We start from the raw sequence: 26,273 nt of genomic DNA on the forward strand, positions 1-26,273 counted from the left end.
AATGTAATCTTATTCCCCATCCACAACAAGGTTTAAATACGTTTAAAAGCACAATTTAAAATTGTTTCCTTCACAAAGCTGCTTTCGCATTGAATCCTATGTCAAAGCCAATGGTTCAGCTTTCTTTTCGCAACTGCTTAAGTTGCGTAGTAACTGCGAGGATCTTTCTTCTATTTGATCTTTCATCCGCAGTTCAAAATATATGTTTCACATATTTACATTTATTTAAACATGTTTTGTTGGTGTGAATGGGGCTTTAGTGGCAAAATTGACTTTAAATTACCTGCCACTGCATCCGACTTCCTATCAAAGCTAACATCAAACAAAAAAAATTGAAAGGTAATAATTTGCGGGTCAGATATGAAGGGCAAAGCTTGGTAACAAGGCTTGTTATTTGATTGAGGAAGCAGGACTGTACTATTTTTGTATAAGAATTTTGTGAAAAACATTTGCAGATGTGAGGCGACCCAAGTTCACCTTAGTGAGCCTATAGACCTTGTGAAAAAATGGCTGACATTTTAATATTCTCTTGTTTGCATTCAAATTAGCCTTTCTCGTTCATCAAGAACGAGGTTTGTAGGGCTAATTTGAATGCAAACAAAAGAATACTAAGTTGCTTGGGTCTATTTTCACATGATGAGCCATTTTGAATGCGAGACAAACATTTCACGGGTCGATTTTCGTTGCTTTCGTTTGCTTAGGCACATACGGTCGAGGAAGGTCCGTACACGACTGTTATCCATGCTCAAAATTTGACAGGAAACAGGAAAAAGTCTTCATTTGCTTTTAAAATAGGATAAAATGCCATTGGTAGATTAGTTTTCTCTTATTTCTGTCAGGAATAGTACAACGAGTGAGCGTAGAAATCGCTTCCCACGCGAAGAGGAGACGCTACTCGCTCACATGTTGCGCATGCCAAGAGAGAGAGAGAAAGAGAGACGATACTAGATTATTGAAATGGGCTATTCGGCTACAGAGAAGGGATTCACTTCACTTCTGAACAATACGGTAAGTGGACTTGACGGAAAAGTATGAAAAAAAACTTGCTGTTCACAAATTCTTGAAAAGATGTAAACATTTATTTTCATCAAGGATACAATATCTACAACTAGACAAAATCTTTGAAATAAAGAGTATACTTAATTTGATAAAATTCCATTGTTATCTGATATCTTACAAATTTTCATTGATATCTGTTGGCATTTTCCATTCACGAGCCAAGGAGAAGGTTTTGTGGATCCGAACTCTGTGTCCTACCCAGGTGTTGGCTTGACAAATAACTTGAAGTGATCCCAGCATGTTTCGTCCATCTCTGGTAAGGCGAGCAAAGTCCTTCGCTTTATTAAAAGAAACTTTTGAAACTTTGCACGACCAGTGAAGGAAACTGTATATACAACCTTGGTCCGTCCAAAATTGAAGTATGGCTGTGAAGCCGGGGATCCCTACTTCAAAAAGGACATCTCATCTTTTGAACATGTGCAGAGGATGGCAGCCCGGTTCTGTTTAAACTATTACCAACCTACAGCTACTGCTAGTGTTACTGGGATGTTTAGTGACTCGGCTAGGATGGTCCAGTCTTGAAACAAGGAGAACAATAGCCAGATTAAGTCTCAGGTATAAAATATGTCATGGAATTGTTGATATCGATCAAAATAGTTATCTGCGCCCGCATACGAACTGTGGTGCCAAAACCCGTTTTAGTCATGATTATGAATTCTTAAATGTGAATGCCACAAAGGATGTATATTTTTATTCCTTTTTCTCACGCACCCTGAAGATGTGGAACAAACTACCGAAAGACATTGTTGAAAGTGATTCTTTAGAGACATTTAAAAGATTTCCAAGTATTTTACTGAATGATCTATGTATGTATTTCAATTATTTTCATATTTATTTGTTTATCTATATTTTAAACTCATATTTAATTAAACTTATATTGTTATTTTTTTTTTAGCTTTTTGTATCATTTTTAACGTTGGTGTGATGTCTAACGACCTTACCGACGAAATTGAATGTAAATGTAAAGGTAGTGCCAAAACCACTTGTCATTCATATTACATTGATCCTTGCTGTCGTTTAGTTAGCAACATGTTGATTTCGTAAATTCTCAAACTATAGTTTTATAAAATTTGCACTTTACATATAGTATAAAAATCACTGATTTTGAACTATTATTGCACATTTTGATGACTTGACATTCCATTATGTATTGATTGGTGTCATAAGGAAGGCTGAGGTCACAGACTTGAGTGCCACTCGCAGATGCGGCTTCCACTCAGTGGTATATGATGGCTTCACTTGCTGTCACAGTATAACAATTTTCTTTGTTCCAACTGGACATCAGCTGTTATCATACATAGTACTGGGAGTCTACGGGGCGTTCCTTTCGACTTGAAAGAGTCCTGGTAACTAATTTCCTGATCTCATCCACGAGAAACACGGAGGAAGCGACGCATGTTAATAATAAAATGTCAGTACACTGCAAAGCCTCGGTCTGAAACACGGATTGGAGAGGAGGAAAGTAAATAACTAACATCTGGCCCATCAATGAACCACCAACAGCGTACAGAAACATACGGTTTGTGAAGAAACCCACTTGAAAGATAGACTTGACCTGTGGAACAACCAGAAAAACACACATTAAAACATTTAACACAGCCATATGGAAGTTACGAAATGGACTCAACTGAATAAATTACCGCCAATCGATACCAAGATTGATATCGATTGCCGAGATTAATCGATGAAAATAAATGACGAAAAAAAGTTGAGTTCAGTTACTATTGATTACTGATAGAAATCGACAATTGATTTATCGATTTTCACCGGAAACGATTTTTTTCTTTTTACAAGTTACAACACAATTGTCGGTATGGTTTTATTGAGACATTCATGTCGCAAAAAGAAATATTTCAAATCTGTACTGAACGGTCAACATGCGGGAATGTCTTTTAAATAAAAAGGGAGGAAAGCAACCCCTATAGGACAGATTTGCTACAGTAGCACTATCTGATAGAAGGATTTCAGGACGAGTTCCGATTCAGTTTTTGCGCTCATGGAACACCATGGACATATTACCTAGTAAGTTTATGATTTATGTCAAGGTTAATTTATTTTTAAAAATACAAATTCAGGGAACACTTGAACTACGTTATGCTAATTACATATTTTATTATGTGCAGTGAAATAACAGCTTCTGCGTGCGGACCTAAGTACAGCACCGTATGCCAAAAGATGGCAATGATCACAACGGCTGTAGTTTCCGTATGTTATCACACTGAGATGGATTCTCATCTACGTGAGATTGCCATTAAAAAAATTCAAGATGCAATCGACAGTACAGGCCGGAATGGCTCGTCATGTCACAATTCTTTGAAACCCAGAAACCAGGCGATAACAATGGATATTTTTTTCTGTGAGTTCGATTGTTATCGATTGCCGATATCATTTGATAGCAATCGGCAATTGAATTCGATTGATTTTCGACATCGATGTCTATTATTATCCCTGGATTACCGATAGAGATGTCTGAATGCAGAAATGAAACAACTCCTTTATAGAATGCCATCCGATAGTAAAGGAAGGTTTACTAGCCTGCGAGTAAGCTCTCTTTTAGGTCAGCAGCTAGAGGACTGGGGCGGGGGTCGCGCTAGCAGGCTAGAGGTTTACTGACCTGTGAACGGCAACTGAGCGCATTAAACATGTCAAAAAACACAAAACACGTAAACGTCATGGTCGTGTCACGCGGAGTGATGATATTATCTCTCATCTGGAAAGGAGAGAAAACAAACAACAGAATCAGTGAATCTACCAAAGAAAACCAGCAACCTGCAAAGCAACCTGATAACTGAGGCTTTAACTAAGTAGATAATGGAATATCTCGAGAGAGAAGAAAACAGTGACGACAAAACTGTGTTAAGCGAGCCAAGAGGAATCCATAGATCAGTCAGATGAACTAACTGTTGAGCTACGAGGGACTTTGCAGATAATTTCACAAAACTCGTATGTGACACGCGTACATGACATTACCTGCGGGATCATTACAGTCAAAGCATCATGTATGATGAAAAGGCCAAACATGGATCATGTAATAAACGATCAAATTACCGCCACCACCTCTCACCTCTCTCCAGAAGACCCATAGTGTACCAGTCACTATAAGGCTAGCAGACAAGAGAACGTTCATTATAAGCGCCCGGGTTATCATCGGGTTCTTGACGTTTCGTGGAGGTTTATTCATGACGTCACGATCTACGGGTTCGACACCAAGACTGCAACAGAGAACATATGTCCTTGTAAGTAAAAAGATTAAGAAACATGGGAAATGTTAGGGTGGGGTGGGGAGAGTGCAGGGTGGGAGGGGGGTGTTGGGGGCGACCTGCACCGTCTTACATGGTTGGTCGAGAGGACAAAAGAACGAACAACAGAACAATGTTCCCTGCCCTAAAAAACAATGCAGCTGCAGGTTATAAGGGCCCAGTGAAAGTAACACCTTTGATCGGTGTATGTCTACAGGGGTGTTGTGGATGGCCTGATCTTACCTCTGAGCGGGAGGTCCATCCATAATGATATTGATCCATAAAATCTGCATAGCGTTTAGTGGATTGGGAAGCTTTAAAAACGTTGATATGGTGATAAGCGAAATTGCTGCAATGCTCCTAAATGAGGAAAACATAACGATTCATAATTCATAATGCTCACCCTATACAGTCGGTTTGTGGAACCTCAGTAAGATGAACTTGCTCCAACAAAGAAATAACCAAACAACTCACATTCTACATACTGTCAAAGACTTGTTGAAAATGAAAACGAGTTCAGTCTGATGTTTACTGGTGAATGTATTGAGTTTATTCACTCACGTGCTCAACTGGAAGCGGACAAAGTTTCGTATGTTGTAAAATATCCCTTTGCCTTCTTCAATGGCAGCCAAGATAGTGGAGAAGTCATCATTCACCAATACCATGTCAGAAGCTTCCTTACTCACATCAGTCCCCGCTCGTCCCATGGCCACACCTATGTCAGCTCGGCGCAAAGCCACCGCGTCATTTACGCCGTCACCAGTCATGGCTACCACGTGATTACGTTGCTGTAGGGCCTGCAACGTGTGTGAAATGACTACGCTGTTAAATTTACCTAGAACCCGCGGGCGGGAGAATAACCACATACAAGATTCCACATATCATTGATTACGCTGTTCAAAGTTACATTCATTCCGTTATAGGGATGAGTGTGGGAGGCTCACGTACCTTGACGATGGCAACTTTGTGTCTTGGACTGACTCGGTAAAATACCGAGGCCTGTTGAGACAATTCAAGAATTGATCAGTTCAGTCAAAGTACAGTGAATTGGATCGGTCTGCTGACTCTGGATCAGTTACTGGTCCTCTATTCACGTTCCACTCAGTTTGAAATGAAGGAAATTAATGCGAACGAGAAGGCTAAATAAATTAAGGCAAGCGCCGAGATCTAGTATTCTGAGCTAGAGAGCGTTGATGGTTCCATTGCCATTGGTCCAAAATAAACTGAAACGAATACTGAGAAAGAGAATTCTGATGGCAGTAGCCATCTTCAACATCCTTGAACAAAGACAGCTCATGTTATGGTATAAATAATAGAAAGTAACGCACCATAAATGAACCCTCAACGAAAATAGAACTCCTCAAATTATATAATAAGATATACATGAAGAATACAGCGAAACTAAAACTGTTTGGAATCGCTCTCAAGCGGTGTAATACAGCACGCATACACACGCAACGTGCCACGGAGGCAAGTAAAGACATTTTTATGGCGCAATTTCAATTCATTTCTAACTCTTGAATATGTTCATTAAATTCCAACACAAACCCTTGTCATTTACGCTACCGCACAACGACGATTCTCACACCAGAAACACCGTTTTTATTAACATTCCCTAGCTAAAGAAGGTTGTAGCAACAACCGAAAGTTAACATTTTATATTTATAAAGCCAGTGTCCACATTTTATACAAACTCAGGGTACGTGTGATAAAACGAACTAGACAAATTTCGATTTGATCAGCCTCAGTGAACCCTCCTAAAAAAAAAATGAAATCTGATATATTCTTGACACTAGCTTTGGCCTTGTGGCTTGCAACTGGCTGTTTTGGTGCTAATTTAATCTTTTGGGGCTAGGATTTGGACTCATAACTTTAGTAGTAAATAATAATAAAACTGATAAAAAAAATCATTGACTCAAAGCAAATAGTTTTTTCGGAACGAAATATTTCAACATTATCTCAAAATCTTCTTCAGTCGTTTGATTTTGTCAATCTGAAGACGTTGAGATAACGGTAAAACTTTTCGTTCCGAAAACTATTTGCTCTGAGTCAGTAATTTTTTTTTTTTTTTTTTTTATCAGAGCAGGAAAATAATCTTGTCAGTAGATTGACAGGGAGCAAATATTATCCAGCGGCCAGAAATGAAAGTTTGCAAGGTTTGTATCCAGCTTACCCGGCTAATGGCATCTCCTAACTGCATGCTATCTAGCGATTCTAACTCTTCTCCTGACATGGTCAGACGTCCTTTGACATGAAGGCCCAAGATTTCCGCTATACCCAAAAAAAGAACAACAACAACAACCAAGAACAGCTCCAAAATAATTACATCTCTCCAAGCTGGACAAACTTGTATTTGCTGCAACCAGTCATTAAAAGGAAAAACTGGAAAGCTGTGTCGGTGTGTGTGTGTGGTGGGGGGGGGGGGGGGGGGAAGGGGGAGGGGGAACGAATATTTGGTATTATCAACTGAAGTCGATAAATTAATATGGCCATTTTGAGAGCTGACACCAGCTCTCGAATCTCTTTAAAGTGTTCAAATTACCTTATCGACTTCAGTTGATAACACCAAAGAAATAAAGGAGCTTTGGGCATCCAAACATCAAAACAAGTACCACAATAACACCTGAATAACACTGAACATTAGAATACCCCTGTGCGCAAGTGACAAATTACATGTTTTCTCCAAACGTTTTTATCATTATTATTATTATTATTATTATTATTATTATTATTATTATTATTATTATTATTATTATTATTATTATTATTATTATTATTTTGAATCGGAACTTTTAACTTGTAAATAGTTTGGAATATGTTGATTGAGTGTTGTTTTTTATTATTTTTATTATTATTATGACATTTGTATTTTCTTTTGAAAAATTTGTGCTTCGAAAATTAGTCTCGATATCGGAATGAATAATTATTGTAAATAGGTCTTAATAGTTCTTTTCTCAACTTTTAACTTGTAAATAACAATTTCAGCTGCTTGGTATATGTTAATAAAGATTATTTATTATTATTATTATTATTATTATTATTATTATTATTATTATTATTATTATTATTATTATTATTATTATTATTATTATTATTTTAGTTGTTGACAACTCACTGTAAGTATTATGTTAATTCTACCACTGAGTAGCCAAAAGTTCCTATGAAGGAAGCCATAACCTGGCAAGACTCTAATGATACTAGAAGACAAGTTACCAATAGTAAGTGCAGTCTCCTTTGCATCTCCAGTAAGCATCTTGACCTGCACTCCACTGTCTATCAGTGTTTGTACAGCTTCACGTACCCCTGGTCGGGGTGGATCCAACAAACCAACTATACCCAGGAAAGTCAGCTGATGTAAGTCGTCTCCCATGGCCAATGCTATCACTGAAAAATAACAGCACAAACATTCAATAACAGCAGCAAAGATGTTACTTTATTTTAATGGTTTAAAGATGCAGTCTGTTACATTTATATTCATGACTCAGTTAAACATGAAGAGACCAAGTTTCAACACTGCTATGCTGTAAACTGCCCTGCAACATACCCCTGAGTCCCTTTGATGACATGGCCAATACAGCATCAGTTAACAGCTCCCAGTCCTTACTAGTGACAGGTAAAATTGAACCTTGTTTGTAGAAAGAGGTGCACTGTTGCAACACCTTCTCAGGTGCCCCCTTCATGTAGTACACTTCTGAAGAGTCCTGCAACATACAAAGAAGGAATCACAGCAAGTGTTTGTTTTCACCTAAAATTTAAAATTATTTTACTTTCCCTATCATAGAATTCATGAGTTACAAACCTGTTTTCTGTACTTGACAGCCATCCATTTCTTCTCCGAGCTGAAAGGAATTTCCTCTGTGCGTATGTACATTCTTCTTGGATCATCTATACCAAGCTATAAACATAACACCACACTAACATTAATTACATTTTTAAAACCGTTAACTCTTTCTTCAGTGGCATTACACTGTTTGTGGTGCCCAGGGAGATGACCACCAACATGAGATTGTCAAGACCATCAATTCCCATGCTGATTTCTGATTTTTGGAAAGGGAATAATAATAACATTATGATGATGAAGTAATGCGACTGGAAACCACACTTGAATTGCCTCCCTGTAAGAATAAATGACAACAGTATGTGGTGGCTTTAAAGCACCCACTGGCTATATATTAAAATTAAGGTAAAATTGAAGAACAGCTCCCCAATAAAGTTGTTGTCTGACTGTTTGCCAACAAGTCACCAACAGTGGACAAACTGTTGTTGACTTGTCGGTTACCTGTCAATGACTTGTAGGCATGTTGTTGGTGGGCTTTTGTGATGTTGCCGTTAATTGAAACTAATGTTTATTGTTATGTCCCTGTAAGATATGATTTGGTATAATGAATATGAAATAAACAGGCAACAATGGTTGACTTGAAGGACATTCCTTCTGAATCACTCAAAGAACAACTGTCAGAGGGATACTGTGGGCCAAGTGAGAGGCATGGTACAGTCACAGGTCACAGTGCATTGTAGAGTGATTTACTCATACTGTAGCTATCTAGCTCTATCATGTTGTTTTCATTTCAAAAACTCGAGCATAAAAAGCAAGCATAAACAAATTACAGTTGGATGAATACAACTAAACTCAGGTAGGACAAGTATCGCTCAGTCATTACTTTGCAAACTCTCTGGTTGTTCGTTACATTTCAGGTCAACATATAAACAGTACGTTAGTGGACTTATTATACATTATACCTTCAACTGCCAGTTATATATCTTGGTAATTTGTCAGTCAACAGTTTACTGACAGTCAGTTGACAGATTTGTTGGGAAGCTGTTCTTCAATTTTACCAAAATTAAAACACTCTTAGTGTAAGTCTCCATTATTACAGATGATTCCCATCTTTTCAGCACTTTCTTGTTATTTGTGTAGTACACTACTTGCATAAAACTCAAAGCAATGTTTATACTGTGCCCCCTTGTCTTGCATAAAACTCAAAGCAATGTTTCTAATTTGCCCCCTGTCTGTAAGCTGACCTTCTGTGCCACAGCTATGAGAGCTCCTTCTGTTGGTTGACCAAACAGCGAACCATCTCGGATGTGTGCATTGTTACACAAATAACCAGCCTGCAACAGATTGAAGTACAATGATGTGAAAAAGGTGGCTGTTGTTCCTATGTATTGATGATTTGAATAATGACTAATCATTTGACATTGATCTCCATACAAGCATTTCAAGAGATTGTGTTGAAGCTATGTGCCACTACAACGTGTACAGTACAGCTCAAACACCAACCTTTTGCCATCTCGGACACTACTTTTCCTTAGATATTATTTAATAATGATTCCACAAGCGCATGTTGGATATGAAATGATAGATAGCCAAGCAGTGCACATAATGCCGAGTTGGCTATATTCCAAGTATGAGCAAGAAAATTAATATTGCTAGATCTTGCTGATTTCGCTTTGTAAGAACAACCAGAAGACAATTTAATGGTCACTATAGCCTATGGACAGGCTTCCAAGAGGGATATAGGGCAGTGCCAAAAATCGAGGTTGGAGAGGGGGTGAAAAAGAAAGGGAGGGAACCTGTGGACATTCTGCTCCCTTATTACTTACCTCAATTATGTTTGTGATGGACAAGTTACTGTTTGGCGATAGTATGTCGCCTTCTATGGTCACATAACCAAACCCATTGTAGCCTACTCCTGAAACCTGGAAAAGAGAAGGTGATTCAGTTGCAATAATTTCTTCTTGCCTTAATGAATGTTAAAAAGGTTAAATAAAGCACAGCAGTTTAGATTTAGAAAAGGGTTCTGTCAAAAATCTGTACTTGTTTCATCACATTTAACCAGCTCCCTTTGGCGTGTGCTAAAATACCATCAGTGACAAGTTTGAGACCTGTATTTAATAATAATAATAATAATAATAATAATAATACTAGTAATAATAATAATGATAATAATTCCTTCAGATCGCATAAGTTACGCTGCACGCCCTATGTGGTTCTATTTTTAATTAGCATCCATATGTTTATCAACTGCAAATTTATAATAATATTAATAATAATAATAATAATAATAATAATAATAATAATAATAATACTTAGATTCTTCTTTACAATAGCATTTGTATCCATTTCTATTGTAAAGAACTCCACTTCTTTACAATAGCATTTCTACTTTTATATATGTACACTGTATATGTATTTTATTGATTTATTCACGTGCTATTTTAAGTTTCGCTTGGCTCACAGGTTACGCTATGCGCCCTGTGTTGCTTTCTGATACTGCGCATACAGATAGTTTTACTGCGCATAATATATTAATAATAATAATTATTATTATTATAATAATTTAATACTTACATTGTGCCAAATAACATACATGTACAGTGTGTACAATGTATATGATCAAATGCACATCACATATAAGTATATGTACACATAAAGCCATGATCACCAAGCAATTAAAATATTTGTCCTAAAATATCAGCAGAAAGTCCAGAATAATTGTGATCAAGGAAAACAAGCTCTCTCAATAATTGAGAGAGATTGTTTTCCTGACAAGCACTGTAAACAAAATCTCCATCACTCACCTCTGCATAGTGTCCATCAGCAGTGAATATCTGAGTTGCTGTCATCTCATTCTTGGTCAGTGTACCAGTTTTATCAGAGCAGATTACACTAGCACACCCAAGGGTCTCCACAATAGGGAGCTTCTTTACAATAGCATTTCTTCTGGCCATTCTCATCACACCAAGTGCTAGAGTTACCGTGACTACAATGGGAAGACCCTCTGGTATTGCCGCCACAGCCAAACTGTTACGAATCACAAATCATTAAAAATTATTATAACAGCTTCATGTTTAGCCAACAAGTTGGAGGAACACAAATGGGACATGAATGTACTTTTACTCTCCTCGTACAATACCTATTCTTTTAACATGTTGCAGTACTGTCTGCTACATTTATATCCTACATTTTGTCTGGCTAAAAGGTATAAAAACCTCTATTCATGTCTTGTTGAGTGCTACATGAATCCCTTGTTTTCAAAAGTACTTTACGTGCCATTGGCAAAATCCAAGACATATGTCTGACTATAAAAGGTCTAGTAAAAGTCCGAGTATCACTCGCTTGCTGTATTGCTTACTGTAAGGTCTACCTTTAGTGTCTCTATTTTGTAATTCCCACCCTTCCCTCCCTTTGGAGGTTTTGTTGTTGTTTTCAAATCAATTTGGGTTTACCTCTCAGGTTCCCTTCAGTTAAGTCTTGTAGTGACTTCCCCAAACTTAACATTTTTAGGCGACATGTATTTTAGCTCCATAACCTTGAAGCTTTTTTATGTGCTTTTACCCAGCGCATGCCGGTGGAGTCGGCTCGTAATGCCGCGGAATAATTAGGCTTGAGCTGGTTTTAAAAAATGCCAAATACTCTTTAAACTATGCTGGCTGGAGGTTTCAGTTCATAGTGCCGTGGAGAGTTAGGCTATTAGATTGTTTAAGTTTTGGACCTGCCTACAACTTGTCCGATCCAGTGCTGGTCCTTAATACAGTTAATGGCGCTGGGGAGATAAGCAAGGCTTTATAGTCACTCTATGGGAGTCGTCTGTCATGCCGATCATGGGGCGGTGTTCCCCTTTACACCAAATATCACGTCGTTATTATTTGTCTGTTGGGATCTCTAGCTAACTTAATGGTAATAGGAACTGCGAAATTGATTTCATCTAAAAGAATTTACAATGCACTTAGTAGCACTAACCTGACACCAATGGTAAACATCTCAAGGACAGGTCTCTTTTGAAACCATCCAAGAAGAATAATAAGACCTGTAAAAAACAACTCTCAATATCAGATACAATTACGCACTGGAAAACTTCAAATTAATCAGAAATTTAACATCCAATGTGACAAAAACTCAGTGTGTACAATCAAAAATAATCCAAGTTACACTCACCTATAATACAAAGAGAATAAAAAGATAACTGTTTTCCCAAGATGTCCATGCTCTTTTGCAAAGGAGTCTTTGGAGGCTGAGACAACAAAAAATAATAATCCTTAATTGTGCCATTCAGGTGTATCCCATACATGTACTTAGGGTGGGCTGATACTCAGGTATCCTTGAAAAATATTGATACTTGTAAGAAATATTGGCTGTCTTGAGCCTGTGACCTCTCACTTAAATATTGAAGACTGTTTTAACCCCCAAAACAAATCTTTTACCCTTTGTGTGTGTGCTGTTGCACTGTGCGCAAAGGAACTATCACAGCCCTGTAACTTACATGGTTTTGGTGCCTTGTTTGTAACCTGGGCACTACCTTGGTAATGAAGTAAATTTTTGGCTTGTGGGTCATCATTTAGAGTCTTCTTGGAGTGTAGGTGATAGTATCACAGAGAAGTCTTGGATAATGAAGTCATCATATATCAGTATCAATAGATTTAAAGAATGCCAAACATTGGTAAATATCATACTCATATGAGATCGATTTGAAAAACTGGTATGAGCCCACCTTTATTAGATACATGTACCTACACTGCATGGGACACTACATGGGACACTACATGGGATACTACATGGGACACTACATGGAACACTACAGTCAATGCAAAATAGTGATGCACTACTGCCGATTTAATGAAAGGTTTCAGAATAAATTATGTCAAATAATGAAGCTAAACTGGACTTTTGAAGCTACTGATAAATTGGAATTTCTAAACTTAAGGAAAGTATGGAGATAAATTGGAATTTCCAAAGGCTTGGAGTTGGGGTCCAAACTAAGAATCTTCTTGTGGGAAGAGTATGATACTTGCTGGAAAAACACAATATTATGTGTCCAAAGGATTAAAATCAGTGAGGTTGAAAGAAGACAACACGGTTGGGAGTCTTGATAGTGTAGCAAACCTTTGTAAGTAAATTACAGCCCTTCAAAATGACTTTGCAGAAGGTATCTCAGCCCCTTACAGTACGACGCGCCTTACCGTGGCCACCCAACAAACTTTTTTTAAAAGTTAGCCATAAAATACAAAACGACATGTTTTCAATAATTCGTTGATGCGTCACTTGCCTGTTGGACTTTGCAAGGAGGCGTGACCATTAATCAAATTCGCGTATCCTGATTGTCTAACTTGTAAAGAAAGTTTGTTGGGTGGCCACGGTAAGGCACGTCCCACTGTAAGTGTACTGTGAGGTAACTGCAGTCGAGAGGGTTTTTTTACCATTGCCTTTTATTAACTCCTCATACTTTTAAGGGACTTACTTCTTCTGCTTTCATCATTTTAAACACTTCACCAAACTCTGAATTCTCACCAATACCAGTAACGACACCCTGAAAAGAAGCAATATTGTCTTCAACCAATAACAAATAATTAATTAATACCCTTGTGTCAATAAGCAGGCTTTTTGTAATTTTGTACCATTGTTGTGTTGATGGTAATGATTATCTTACAGGAATTGTAACAAGTTGCATGCTGAAACGATGGAACTTCCCTCGTATTAGTTCAATCTGCAGCCTTGCAGTTGCAAGAAATACACTGTTAGCGTGTCAGACTAACACCAGGTTTCAACGAACTTGCCTCACTGGGATGGCTGCAAAAAACTTCATTGCCGGATTAGCTTTGCTAATGGCAATTATACAAAATTTAATGTTAAAAATAAAAAGACTGTAGGCAATCAACAATAGCACAGGAGTCTTCCAAACAATGAAGTTGTAAAACAAGTTGTAGAATGGAGTGCTACAATCACCAACACTGAGATTAAACTTGTTGTAATCACTGCAGAAAACAGAATTCAATTCTAATGTCTGCAACCATCACTGTAAGTTGCGTCACAAATTACTTGACCCTTGGAAAGGAGGTTGTGCAACTTGTCTGTCAACAGCATATATACAAGTGCAGGAAAATGCGACATTTTATATCTTTTCAGAACCCACCTTGCCATGGCCACAGCGTACTAATGTGCCCATAAAAGCAATATTTTTCCTCTGTGAGATGCCACCACTTGCTTTTGAAGAAGGAATCATCTCAATTGTTTTACTTGCTGGTTCTGTCTCACCAGTAAAACTTGATTCATCTATTTTTAAATCTACAGCCTGCAAAACCAGACAAAGTACACAACACTGTAAAATCCATTCCTTTATTGCATTTCATCCAAAAGTCATCTGAAAATAAGTTATTACTCTACCCAAACTAGCCTTTTTTTATTGGATTACAGTGTCCAGCAATTCAAGAAATATTATGTAATTTTAAGCTAAATTCAGCTCAATCATGCTTTATTTATAGACTATCTTCATGCAGTGAGCAGTACTTACAGAGCAACAATGTGAGTTTAAATTCATCCATCAAGTCCCATATATGCTGTGGTTTATATTTCTTTATGGTTTGAAATTTTTCAAACCAGTTTTATTTTACTTTGTTTTGTTTGACATTCTGTTTACTTGAATCTGAGACAAAAAAAAAGGTATTGATGTTCTGGTTTCAAAATTTTCAAACTCAAACCAGAATTTAAACCGCAGCATAAAAACCACTTACCCTTAATCATCTAACACTTATTAACACTGCATATATGAATTGAAACTAAAGTTCATTTGAAACCAAGTACATTACCTCAATTAGCCTTAAATCTGCTGGAACTCTATCTCCCACAGAGATGGTAACTAAATCTCCTGGGACCAAACTGCGAGCCAAAAAATCTGACACCTGGCCTTCACGAATACTGCATAAGTAAAAGAAAAACATTTTTTAAGTCTTCTTCACTGTGCTACTTGATCACCATTGTGACTCTATTGTGCTTCCTGCTAAAGGGAATCTCAGTCATGTTGAATTGACCAATCATATGCCTCTATCAGGGTGGTAATATGATCTCAAGCTATATATGGACTTTAGTCCCTCACTCTTTACTCCAAAGTTCTTTTTTAGAAGGGAAGTAGAAAAGCTAGTCAGTGATATGGTTATTGGGTTTGAATCCTTTCTTTGATGGGATTTATGACATGACAGTTCGGAGGTCAACTCCTCAGAGGTCATGTTACATAAAATCAATAACCACTTTTTAACTCATGAATATGCACATGTGCAATGAACGAGTTATCACAATGTGGGGTTTTTGTCACTTGGTCGGTGGGTTGTTAACTTCCAGGTATGTACGCAGTGAATGAGTTATTGCAATGTAGGGGAATTTGACTCAGACCTAATCGTAAACTTAAAAATTCTCCAATTTCGTGTTTTTGGAAGGAAAATACACCTTTTCGAAATGGGAAATCGAAAGAGGAACTTCTTAGGAATGCTTGGCAGTTTCAACAGTGGAAATCAAGCATTAATGGCAAAGAAATTGTTCTTCAATTTGTGGTTTTATCAACCCGATGAGCGGGCAGATCTTTAATCAACTTTTAATCCACGGACTTTCTTGGTAATGATCCAGTGCTACAGGGAATACAACACACAAATGATTACAATTTTGATTACGAATTTGTACTGAAATACTATTTAAATAGACCGATTTTTCATTTTCCGAACAGTTCTTGCAAAATGTTTGAAAAACATGCTCCAATAAATTCGCTTCAAAATTGACTTCAAATCACTTCCAAGTTGCCTTGTGGCAAAAATTATACGCTTTTGCTTCTTAGACCTATAAAAAGACCTATCTGAATATTAAACATTTTATTTAGGAAAGCTTTTTGTCTGTTTTTCCATTTTTATTGATGAAACGTGACAACTTGGCATAATCTTGCATAAACAAACACATGTCCTCAGAACTAGCGGATGAAATTCCCCCACACAGAAGCCACAATAAACTTCATTTGGGGTCCAGTGTGAGCAATAAGATCGATTCAACAGAACAAATGTAAACAGTGAAAATTTGCTGATGCATAGCAACAACCATCACATTGCTTGATGTATTTCTATGTTTACGTTCACTTTGATAAAACCAAAATAGCAACTTTAGCAAGGTTGAAAGCTTCTTCTGGTGTTATAAAACGCGACAGAAGCGGTCATTTGAACATAGAAAGAGATATTACCATGCTGAAAACAGCAAGATTTAGGTCACGTGCTAGGCAACCAAAATCGATCACATGCATCAAGTTTCATTCGGCAACAACACAATGCAAGGGAAAAAATTATGGATGTTCTTGGAAGAAAAACTGGACGCTTTTTTGTTGATTGGCAACCACGCAAAGCTACCAAAAGAATGCACATGTCCACCTTTGAATTGCTTTGCATATCGGAAAGAATCAGAGTGCATGTGTAATTTGATTGTTTAATTGTTTGTACATAATGCATTCCCACAATGCGGCAGGGCATCCACAGATCCTTGTAGCATAGTTTGATGCGAGTACCGTTTTACAGTTACCATTATTCACTTCTGCTTCACGAGTTGGCTCACAGGAACCTTTGATTTGTCATTTTTTATCACTTCTTTTTGTACTGACAAACACAGAGCAGTACAATGTTACAACACAATAAAACGGTAATTACTAATACAGTCTTATAATTAATATTTTACCCACTAAGTTTTCTGAAAGATGAGTTACTTAATAATGACAATCAAAGCGTTAAATGGTACAATTACATGCAGAAATGTTAACTAAAGTTAAGTGCAAAAGAAGTCTGCTTTTTACTTGTAAGATGATAACAATTAAATGATGTATTTATTATGTCTGGCTCTATTATTAATAAATCCTTATGGCAAAAATAAATTGACAACACTTGCTTCAGTTAGGCAAAAAAAAACCAGTTTCTCACAGTTGATTCATTAATTCCCAAAATTAATGTTATAAGTACGACATCATTGCCTTACCAATGACACCTGGGAGGAACAAGTTTCTTGATAGCTTCCACAGACTTGTCTGACCGGTATTCCTACAAGGTAACAATATATAAGAAAAAGAAAAAGAGAGATGGAACACTGCAGAGGTAATTCTCTGAGATGGAAAACAGTCTAGCTTGCTAACAAAAGGTAAAAACACTACAAAGGGTAACAAACAATACCTGGACAAAAGCCACAGTAACAACAATCATTATCGCCTGAAAAATAACCCATTCAGAGCAATATTTTAGTAAATAAATCAAATAATTAAATTAAGGTAGTTTCCCTTTCTTACTGTGTAGTTGCAGAAAATATCCATATATCCCCAGAAGTTTGCATTGGGCTGAAATAATTTGTCATTCATCACAAACAAAAAACAAGTGCACAAACAAAGTGACATGCAGTTTATTGAGACATAACAAGATAATCCGAATTCAGAATGGCTCAAAAGTTTATGCAAGTCTTTCTAAAAAAATGCTGTTTGGATATTTTTAGCACTCATCCATGGAAAAAGTAAAGTAGGGTAGGTGCTTACCAACAGTGTGTATTCCTTTTTCAGATATTTAAAAGTCTTTATTTAATTATTAATACTGCATAACTGTAAGTTGTAAAAATGGATAGCTTACCACTGTGATGCTCACAGCATCATCATACTGACCCATAATTACACTAACTAGTCCTGATGCAAGCAGCAACACTATCATGGGCTCTTTGAACTAGAAAACACAAAAATGTACATGTATAATAAGAACAAACAAAGTAGTGATAAAGGCAGTCTTCTCTTGGTTTCCAACAAATAAAAATGGTTTCATAACTTAAGCTGAAATTCAGTCCACTTCCTGCCCTTCCAATCAGACATCTAGACATGAAGCTTTGCTCTATGACAGGGCCGTACATAGCGCGGGGGCAGAGGGGGCAGCTGCCCCCGCCAGGAAAACTCAATTGTTTCTAACATCACAGTGATCACAAGAAAATCGACTAATTGACTGAAAAATTATTCCTTCACTGTGAATTCCAAATAATTATTTTGGAAAATCTTTTGAGGCAAAAGCCTTTACCGGTTTTCTTATGAAAATAATGATTTTGTCAGTTTGGGCTGCCTATGGTTTAGAACTTTCTGGCGCGTGTTTTAGCCTTTTTAAATCTAGCTTATACAAGTATTTTTGTTTTTCAGAGATAAATTGGTTTTAAAAGCCTGCGCTGCTCGCAAGTATTTGTAGCGGGTTTGGATTTGACATCATATGTTCATCATCCGACAGGTCATTTGCGCCTAATGATTTTTGAGATTCCTCTTTTGAATTCTCTTCGTTTTGAATATGACCTCTTATTCCGTGTGTTCAACGACGGTGTTTTTATGCCACATAGGGCATTTTAGCTGTGTTTGGCTTGGCTCTTTTAAGTGCTTGATAGTTTTAACTGCCTTTCTTGTTGAGATTTGGCAATATTAGGACAGAAATTAATCATTGCTTGTATCATGCAATGAGCTTCATTCTTTAATTGTTGCAATGCCATGCCCGGCTAGTGTTTGTCACAGGGAGTTATGTTTCTTGGCACGGCTATTTAATTTTTTGGTTCTCTAGTAATCGTTGTAGCATGTTATAGAGCTATGCAACGTGTCACAGTAATACTGAAAAGGCTTGAATTGTATTTAAATAACGACTGTGTTTTTGCAAATGCTTCGCTCCACTGATATAGCGCGTGATTTTCTCCCTTTGTTTTAGAGCAGTGTATCTACCGTGTTTTAAAATGAGAGACAATATTTGCTTCAAGCTAAACAAGACGTTACCTCCATAAAAAGTCATGACAATTTAAAACAAAAAGCATCAGTGTGTGTTTTTTTTTTCTCTAAAAGTCATAGAGGCAACTTTCTGTCTAGGAGTGAAAACAAACTTAATGTCTAACAAGATGCCTATACTGGCATTTACGTGTGATGCCCCATGATTCTTATAATTGTATGCTTCGCAGACTATCCTAGCTAATGGAATATTTTGAGTCACAAAGATAGCGTTATGTTGTTTCCCTTGTGTTACGCGTCTTATCGTTATACCGGAATTTCTATTACAATAATTATAACGTGGCCTGACACACGTTTCTGGTTATGTAAATAAAAGTGTAAAATTACAAATTGTTTTCGTTTCACCAAAAAAAAAAAAAAAAAACCCGCAAGAAAACAGGCAAAAAGCTTTCCTAAATGAAAACTTTTAGTACAAATGGACAATCAAGCCTTTAATCTTTTTGTAAAATGGATTTCCAGTTGCGTTTAAGCATCAGTTTGCGATCTGCGTTTCAGCTTAATACCAATGACCTTTCCCCTGCATATTCTGGATGGTTCTACAACTGTCAAAATGAGGCATGATTCCTTCGCCTTGAACTCTCCAATTTCCACCATTTTTACTGTCGAGTGCTTCTTAGAAGTTATTCTTTCGATTTACCGCTTCAAAAGGGTTAATTTTCTTTTTGAAAACGGCACATTGGAATCTAAAACATTAAAACAATATGGCCACGCCACTAAAGTCAAACCTTTTCAGTTCCACCGAGAGACCACTAGGACCTAATCACAATAGTAATTAACTCCCCTCCGATCCCTCCTGACCTACACTAAGATATTGCATTCTGATTGGACCATTTTTGCTAAAGACAATAAGGACAATAGAAGACAAAAAGATCCCATCTAGGAGAAAACTAAATTTGATACATCTAAAACGAGTTAATAATTGAAAGATGCGCATTTGTGGATACAAAGAAGAACAAACGGCCCCCATTTTATAACGTGGGCTGCACAGGCATCCCACGTAACTAGAAACCCTGTCTTCATACGGTAGACCCCTGTGAGGGGTGTGCGGAGTTTGCCCCCACAGACAAAAAATCCTAGGTACGGCCCTGTATGATTACAAAACAATGTTTGTTGACTCAAAACCCTCTTTGGAAAACTGACTGTTAATAAATATGACACAACTACCAATAAAATAGTAAAGCAAAATAACAATCTTTTGGTCAATTTTTTACAAATTTGAAAGATGAATAAAGTAAAGCAATATTATCATCAAGCTTTGTCAAGACTCAACTGGTGACTTTTCCATGTCGGTAATATTTCAGGGTTAGGTGTTACACGTGAAACATATGCATGCTTATCCAGTCATCACATCGTTGCCATCAAGCCAGTTGATATACACATTTTTGTGCTCTGTTAAAAAAATTTACATGCTGTCTTGCAATATATCTCAGAAAACCAAATACAGTCGAACCTCTCCTTACGGACACCTCTCTATTACGGACAGATCCTTATGTCCTGACAAAATTCTAACATATTTTCTTCAAAAACCTCTATGACACGGACCCTCTCTACTATGGGCAATGGACACTAAATCTCAGCCCCAGAGAGCAGATACATGTAAACTTAACCTCTTTGTTACATGCAGACACTCCGGTGATCAGGTGATGATAGTTAATGTTTGCAGATACTCAAACAACAACGCTTTGTTAACCGAGGTAAAGCATTGGACGAGAAAATACTGTAGCAATAGCCGCTTCAATTAACTGTATACACGTACAAAACTGGCATTAAAAGACGTTTTCCAGAAATGAACTGTAGTACCATGTACTTTTCTAAGTGCAGCATTGCAATATTGTTTGTTTTGTTCTCCTGTAAGACAGTGTCTCAATATTGTATATTAATAAATTCAGGTGCATGTGTGTGCCTGTGTTTAGCTACAAGACACTTTAACACTGTCAATGAAAGCTTAAAAGTGACATCATTGTACAGTGACCTATATAAAACAGACACCTCTCTAATACATACACTTTGTTCTTTCCCCTTTGGTGTCTGTATTAAAGAGGTTCAACTGTATTCCTTTTCGTTTTGTTTTTTTTTCTTTTATTTATTTTATTTTATTTTATTTATTCTTTTTTTTTTGGGGGGGGGGGGGGTAGGTCCAGCAAATCTCTTGCCATATACTGAGTACAGCGTATTTGTTAATTTTGAGAGGACTCGCAATCTGAGTGAGTGATTTCAATAATGCACTCAATATGATTCAGGGATTTCATTAGGTTTCAGGAACTGGGCAAATTGACCATCTCTGAACATGACTTTGCCTGGCTGCTTATAACATCACAACCAACTTTTTGAAAGAATGTATCCAAGTTCACTATCTTGCCCAGGTTTACTAACCCCCTTGTCTGCCTGTTCAAAATCTTAATGGCTCTCATTAGAAGCTTAGTGGCAACTAAAAGATCTTAGGCTTTAGTAGATCCTTATAATGTACATGCCATCTGAATCCTGACTAGGCGCTTGCAGAATCAGTGAAACAAATTAGACAAATTTTACTAAGGGCTGGAAATCTTTGTGTTGCTCGGCAGAAAATCCCCCTGGCATTATTCACCCCACATAAGTAACGGCGAGAAAAACAATCCTATATATCCTAATGTACTTAAAAACAGACATACACATTAGTTTTAAATGAGGAGTTTTATTAGTGCACTATTTTTGGACCCATCCTGGAATTATTTTTGCCTCATTTAGACCGCCATAAAAATAGACAGAAAGACAGACGGATGGACAGCATATTTTCTTAACAATCCAAAGGTGCTAGTTACAGATAAATACCCTAGAAACTAAAAAGATATAATTGCTAGAACGTCAAGAAACGTCAAGCTAAAATAAATTATTACTGATAAAAAAAATCATTTAAAGTGTATATGACAGATTTTTTTTTATTTGCTTGATCGAATCTTCTTGTTGTTCTCGTATGAAAATCGAAAAAATAAATTCGCTATCGATTTTTCTTCCCCTCGTTTGAGGCGGTCAAAGACGTGAAATTTCACTTCCGGGTGTGTACAAAACCGCGCAAGGCAGGAGACTAGGGATAGTGGACCTGTGACGTCAATACAAGAACGCCACTTTAGCGGGATTCTCTGTTTCACTTTTTAACGTCTTTCGTGTTGCTGCAGCCGTAAACAACGCACCACAGCACCATCTTTCTTCCTTTGCATAAAGAAAAACACTGAAACAGAGAATCCGCGAAAGTGGCGTTCTTGTATTGACGTCACAGGTCCACTATCCCTAGTCTCCCGCCTTGCGCGGTTTTGTACACACCCGTAAGTGAAATTTCACGCCTTTGACCGCCTCCAACGAGGGGAAGAAAAATCGATAGCGAATTTATTTTTTCGATTTTCATACGAGAACAACAAGAAGATTCGATGAAGTAAATAAAAAAAAATCTGTCATATACACTTTAAAAAGTAATGTCTTCAGTTTACATTTAAAAATATCAATACAATCTGCATTCTTGGTTCCACAACAGAAAAAAAATCACTGGCCATATGATTTTAAGGAAAGTAAGTTTTTATGAGGCAATGAAGAGCTGTTATCTTTTTCTATTTTTTTAACTTGTGAATTGCTCATGCACAATGAATGAGTTACTTTTTTGAGGGAAAGTGTCATTTGCTCATTCTGTCCATTGGTCGCTTGATGAGCTGTAAATTTTCAGAAAATATGGGGTACCGGTACTCTCACACCTCACTTAAGTTTCTCTTGTCCTTTATTTGTATTAATTATTAATACAAATGTTTTTAGAATTTAAATTTTAAAGAAAGAGCCTTAAGAACACTCAACCAATGAAGAAAATCTGAATATTGGGTATTTTGAGAATCTCAGTTCAATGAACTGCACAAGCTCTCAAAGAATTAAACCGAAGTGCAAAGTTCACATGGGATTTTGAAATATTGGAGTGGAGAATGCTACATTGCGGTTAAAGCTGTTTTCAGTAACCCTAACCCAAGTCTGAAAAAAAAGTCAGTGAAGGAAAAGAAAATAAACACAGAATATGCCCCTCTGGGTGTCAGACCAACCCATCAAATACTGTCCAAAGATTTAAAAATAAAAATAAAAAAAACAAGTAAAACTGATGGCCGCAGCAGTGTTTCTTTGCTACATTAGCAAACAACTGCTGCACAGACTCTAGGTATGAAACTCAAAGAAGCAGACATCGCAAAGTAGATAATCATTTCATTTACATGTTCAATTCAGTACAGTCAAACCTGTATTAAGCGGACACCCTCGGGACCCTTGCTAGTGTCCGCTTCATACAGGGTGTCAGCTGAATACAGGTTCCCTTATAATTCGTTTAAAAAGGGTCATATTAATATTCCTCACTATTAAAAGGCCTTGAAAGGGACAAATGCCATTTCCATGAACAGAAAGGTGTTTGGCAGACCGAAAACCAGATCGGGTTTATTCACCAGCCGAAAAACCTACTGTACATACAAACGAAATAACAGATCTTATGGAAGTAGTTGTGAACATTCCAAAGCTCATGGCCATGTGGTTAACCAAGCTTTTAAAGCGCCCAACAAACCCAGGAAAAGTGAAAATTTAACTGGAAAGAGGGTGAGGAAATCGGTGGGTATTGTTTGGAGCTACCTACCATGCGAGCAGTGGTTTCTCCACCGGACGCTATGCTGCGAAAGGTTTTCTCTCCCTTTCGTAGCGTTATAGTGTCCAGTGGAGAAACCACTACTCACAGAGTAGGAGCTACCCTGCGAGTACATATTTCAAGGGAACACGTTTTTCATGGTTGAGACAGAAATTGATGAAGGATTTTGTATTATGTAATTAGTTTTACAGACATGTCTCTAGGTACACAAATTTCCTGTTTGCCACAAACATGTTTTGTCTGTGAGGTCACGTATTACTAATTTGATCAATTTTTTTTAATCAGGCTGCCAACAGAGATAGTATTTCGTGTTTGATATGCGTCTACAAAGATGCGACAGATCTTTTTGTTAGCAAAGTTAAAAAACCGATCTATTAAAACTTGACAAAAAAACATGCATCCTTTTTGCAGTGTCCGTTTAATACAGGTCTTTAACAATAGAAAGGACCATAAAAGGCAAGTTTAAGGTGTCCACGTCCGCTTAATAGAGGTGTCCGTTGAATACAGGTATTTTTTACAGTCAATTTGGGGAAAACAGAGATGGAACTTGTCCTGATGTCCGCTTAATAGAGGGTTGTCCAATTAACATGGGGTCCGCTTAATACAGGTTTGACTGCAGTTCGCTCGCAGAGCATTTTTATCAAAGTCTGAGTTTCTGTTCATCTTCAGTAAGTAAGCTGCCACACATAACAGCCATATTTGCTAAACAGCCAGTAAGTAACTCCTAACCAGGTAATACATTGCAGAGGTCAATATGATCCACTAAACGACTGAAGAGATTTCTGTTGGAAAAGAACCCTTTAAAATAAACAATCATTGATTGCTTGGAGAAAGATGAATAAAAGCTTTATTTTTACAGCTGACCCAGCTTGATATTGTTATGTAAAAAGCAATGCAGCAATTTAAAAACAACTTTGATAATTTCAGTTAATACACACAAATCAATGATGCAAACAGGCAAGTTATGACCCTGGCGATGATATTTGAAGCAACTTGATCAAACTTGACTCATTACCCTTACAGTAGAAACATTAAGAGCTGCTGAAAATTTTCCTTTTGTTGCCAAGATACGTTGATGCCAAAAATGGAATGTGATAGACTTACCAATGTTTTAATTTACATCCAAATAACTTTTCTCCAACACCAAACCATTATTAAATATTCTTCAATAATTCAATTGCAAGGCTGAGTGCAATAAATGACCCATTTTTTTCCTGATATACTAATACTTTTCATTGGATCACTGAAAATAGCGAATATTCGCTCTTCCAGAAACAATAAGCTTATATTGTACATCAAAATGCTTTTTCCATGCTTGGATACGAGGATATTAAAATCTAAAGGCCAACTGCATTTTCCCTAGCCTGTTCAAATAACAATATATATGTTCTAACTAAAATTTAAACGTATATTCGGTATGCACGGAACATAGCAAGTTTTCGTATCTGATTGAGAGTGAGACAGTGCTATTGGAATTGTTTTAGATTCCGTTGATTAAGTTCTTGCTTGCAACAGGTTAATTCAAGTTTATAAGTAAACACGAGATTCATTTTTTTTTTTTACCAAATAATGCGTATATTCGTCACATTTTTTTTTCTATAACACAGAACCAAAAAAACAGAGAATGCGGGGTGTTTTATGAAATAACAAGAAAAATTAAAGAAACCATAGACAAGGAGGAAAATGTCAACGGAATATTTCTACAAAGTCTTAAGCTTATGTAAGCTAGACAAAACTTCCGCTGGTCGTTACCTGTTCCATATACTTTTTCCACAGAGGCATATCTTCGACGACATCAAATTCATTTAAACCATGAAGCTTTCGTCGCCTGTTGACCTCATCGTTTGTCAAACCATGAACTGAATCACTCCGGAATTGTTTGAAAACTTCGGCCACGGAAAGCGAGGATGCTTTCGCCGAAGAAATCACGGTGGACATCATCGATGAGTCTTCTAACTCCTCAGAATACTCCTGTTGTTTAAGCTGAATATAGGATCCCATTTTGGAGCAATAATATTATATATTTCGCCATATTTTCAACAACATATTGAGAAAAGGATAGGTCAGTAACCACTCGACTGTGAAAATGAGATATCCAATTACCCATGATGCTATTGGAAAATGAACAGAGTTGGGAGACTGGGTCGGTAGGCGAGAGAAGGGTGGGGAGTCGGGTGGGGAGACAAGAGGGGAATAAAAGTTGCTGCGAAAATTTTCTCAAACATTCTCTGATTGTTCACTACTATGTATTATTTCAAGAAATTTCATAAAAAGATAAGTGACGGTGTTCGGGAAAAAGCTACGATCCACTCAATACACCATGATTTCAATAAGATAAAAGCGCTAATGAAATTATGCGTAGCTAGTAACAATTCGTAGTTCGATTGAATCACCTTAAAACAACGATTTCCTTTTAGAGTTTAGACCGAAATAAAAAACACCGAAAATTTGGCAAGGTAGCCCGATAGTGCAACAATTATTTTCTGGGAATAAGAGCTTTGCAAAATTTGGAAAGGGCCAGCCGAACAAAGCAAAGGTGCCGTATTCTGGTGGATTTCCAGTCGCACTCTCCTGGCGTGCGTTTCTCAAAACTCCCGAGAACTTTTCGGGCCCGAAAACATTACGGGGCGCTTTTCGGGTGTTTTTCTCGGGTCCCGAGAAGTGTTTCTCAGAGCACCCGAAAGTGTCCCGAATTGTCTCCCGATATTTTCGGGAATCTTTTCGTGTTAGAGCTGGAAAGATTATTTTAGAACACGGTTTTTT

At 37.2% G+C, this 26,273-nt stretch overlaps 1 protein-coding gene across 1 annotated transcript; it reads right to left on the reverse strand.

The window, feature by feature from the left end:
• Positions 1-1,057: 1,057 nt before the first annotated feature.
• Positions 1,058-25,608, reverse strand: LOC146456297 (calcium-transporting ATPase type 2C member 1-like). The gene is made up of 22 exons (XM_085093199.1): positions 25,263-25,608; positions 17,706-17,795; positions 17,262-17,297; positions 17,071-17,132; positions 14,883-14,991; positions 14,210-14,368; positions 13,538-13,606; positions 12,238-12,313; positions 12,043-12,109; positions 10,881-11,103; positions 9,903-9,998; positions 9,321-9,410; positions 8,098-8,193; positions 7,843-7,999; positions 7,512-7,682; positions 6,472-6,569; positions 5,247-5,297; positions 4,860-5,095; positions 4,542-4,658; positions 4,124-4,271; positions 3,674-3,769; positions 1,058-2,614 (listed from the first exon to the last, which is right to left on the reverse strand). Exons 1-22 carry the CDS (start codon positions 25,509-25,511, stop codon positions 2,351-2,353), a joined length of 2,760 nt encoding a protein of 919 aa, XP_084949325.1. The 5' UTR covers positions 25,512-25,608; the 3' UTR covers positions 1,058-2,350.
• Positions 25,609-26,273: the final 665 nt, after the last annotated feature.

The sequence above is a fragment of the Pavona decussata genome, unplaced genomic scaffold, assembly GCF_977016875.1.
Source record: "Pavona decussata unplaced genomic scaffold, jaPavDecu1.1 SCAFFOLD_258, whole genome shotgun sequence".
In the NCBI taxonomy this organism is placed as follows: domain Eukaryota; kingdom Metazoa; phylum Cnidaria; class Anthozoa; order Scleractinia; family Agariciidae; genus Pavona; species Pavona decussata.

Excerpts from the sequence above, each read along its gene's own strand:
- LOC146456297 (XM_085093199.1), bottom strand. The coding sequence starts at position 25,511 with ATGGGATCCTATATTCAGCTTAAACAACAGGAGTATTCTGAGGAGTTA. Across the intron at positions 17,133-17,261 it reads TTACTGTGGCTTTTGTCCAG|GAATACCGGTCAGACAAGTC; the intron begins GTATTGTTTGTT and ends GTTACCTTGTAG. Across the intron at positions 7,683-7,842 it reads GTCATCAAAGGGACTCAGGG|TGATAGCATTGGCCATGGGA; the intron begins GTATGTTGCAGG and ends GTTATTTTTCAG.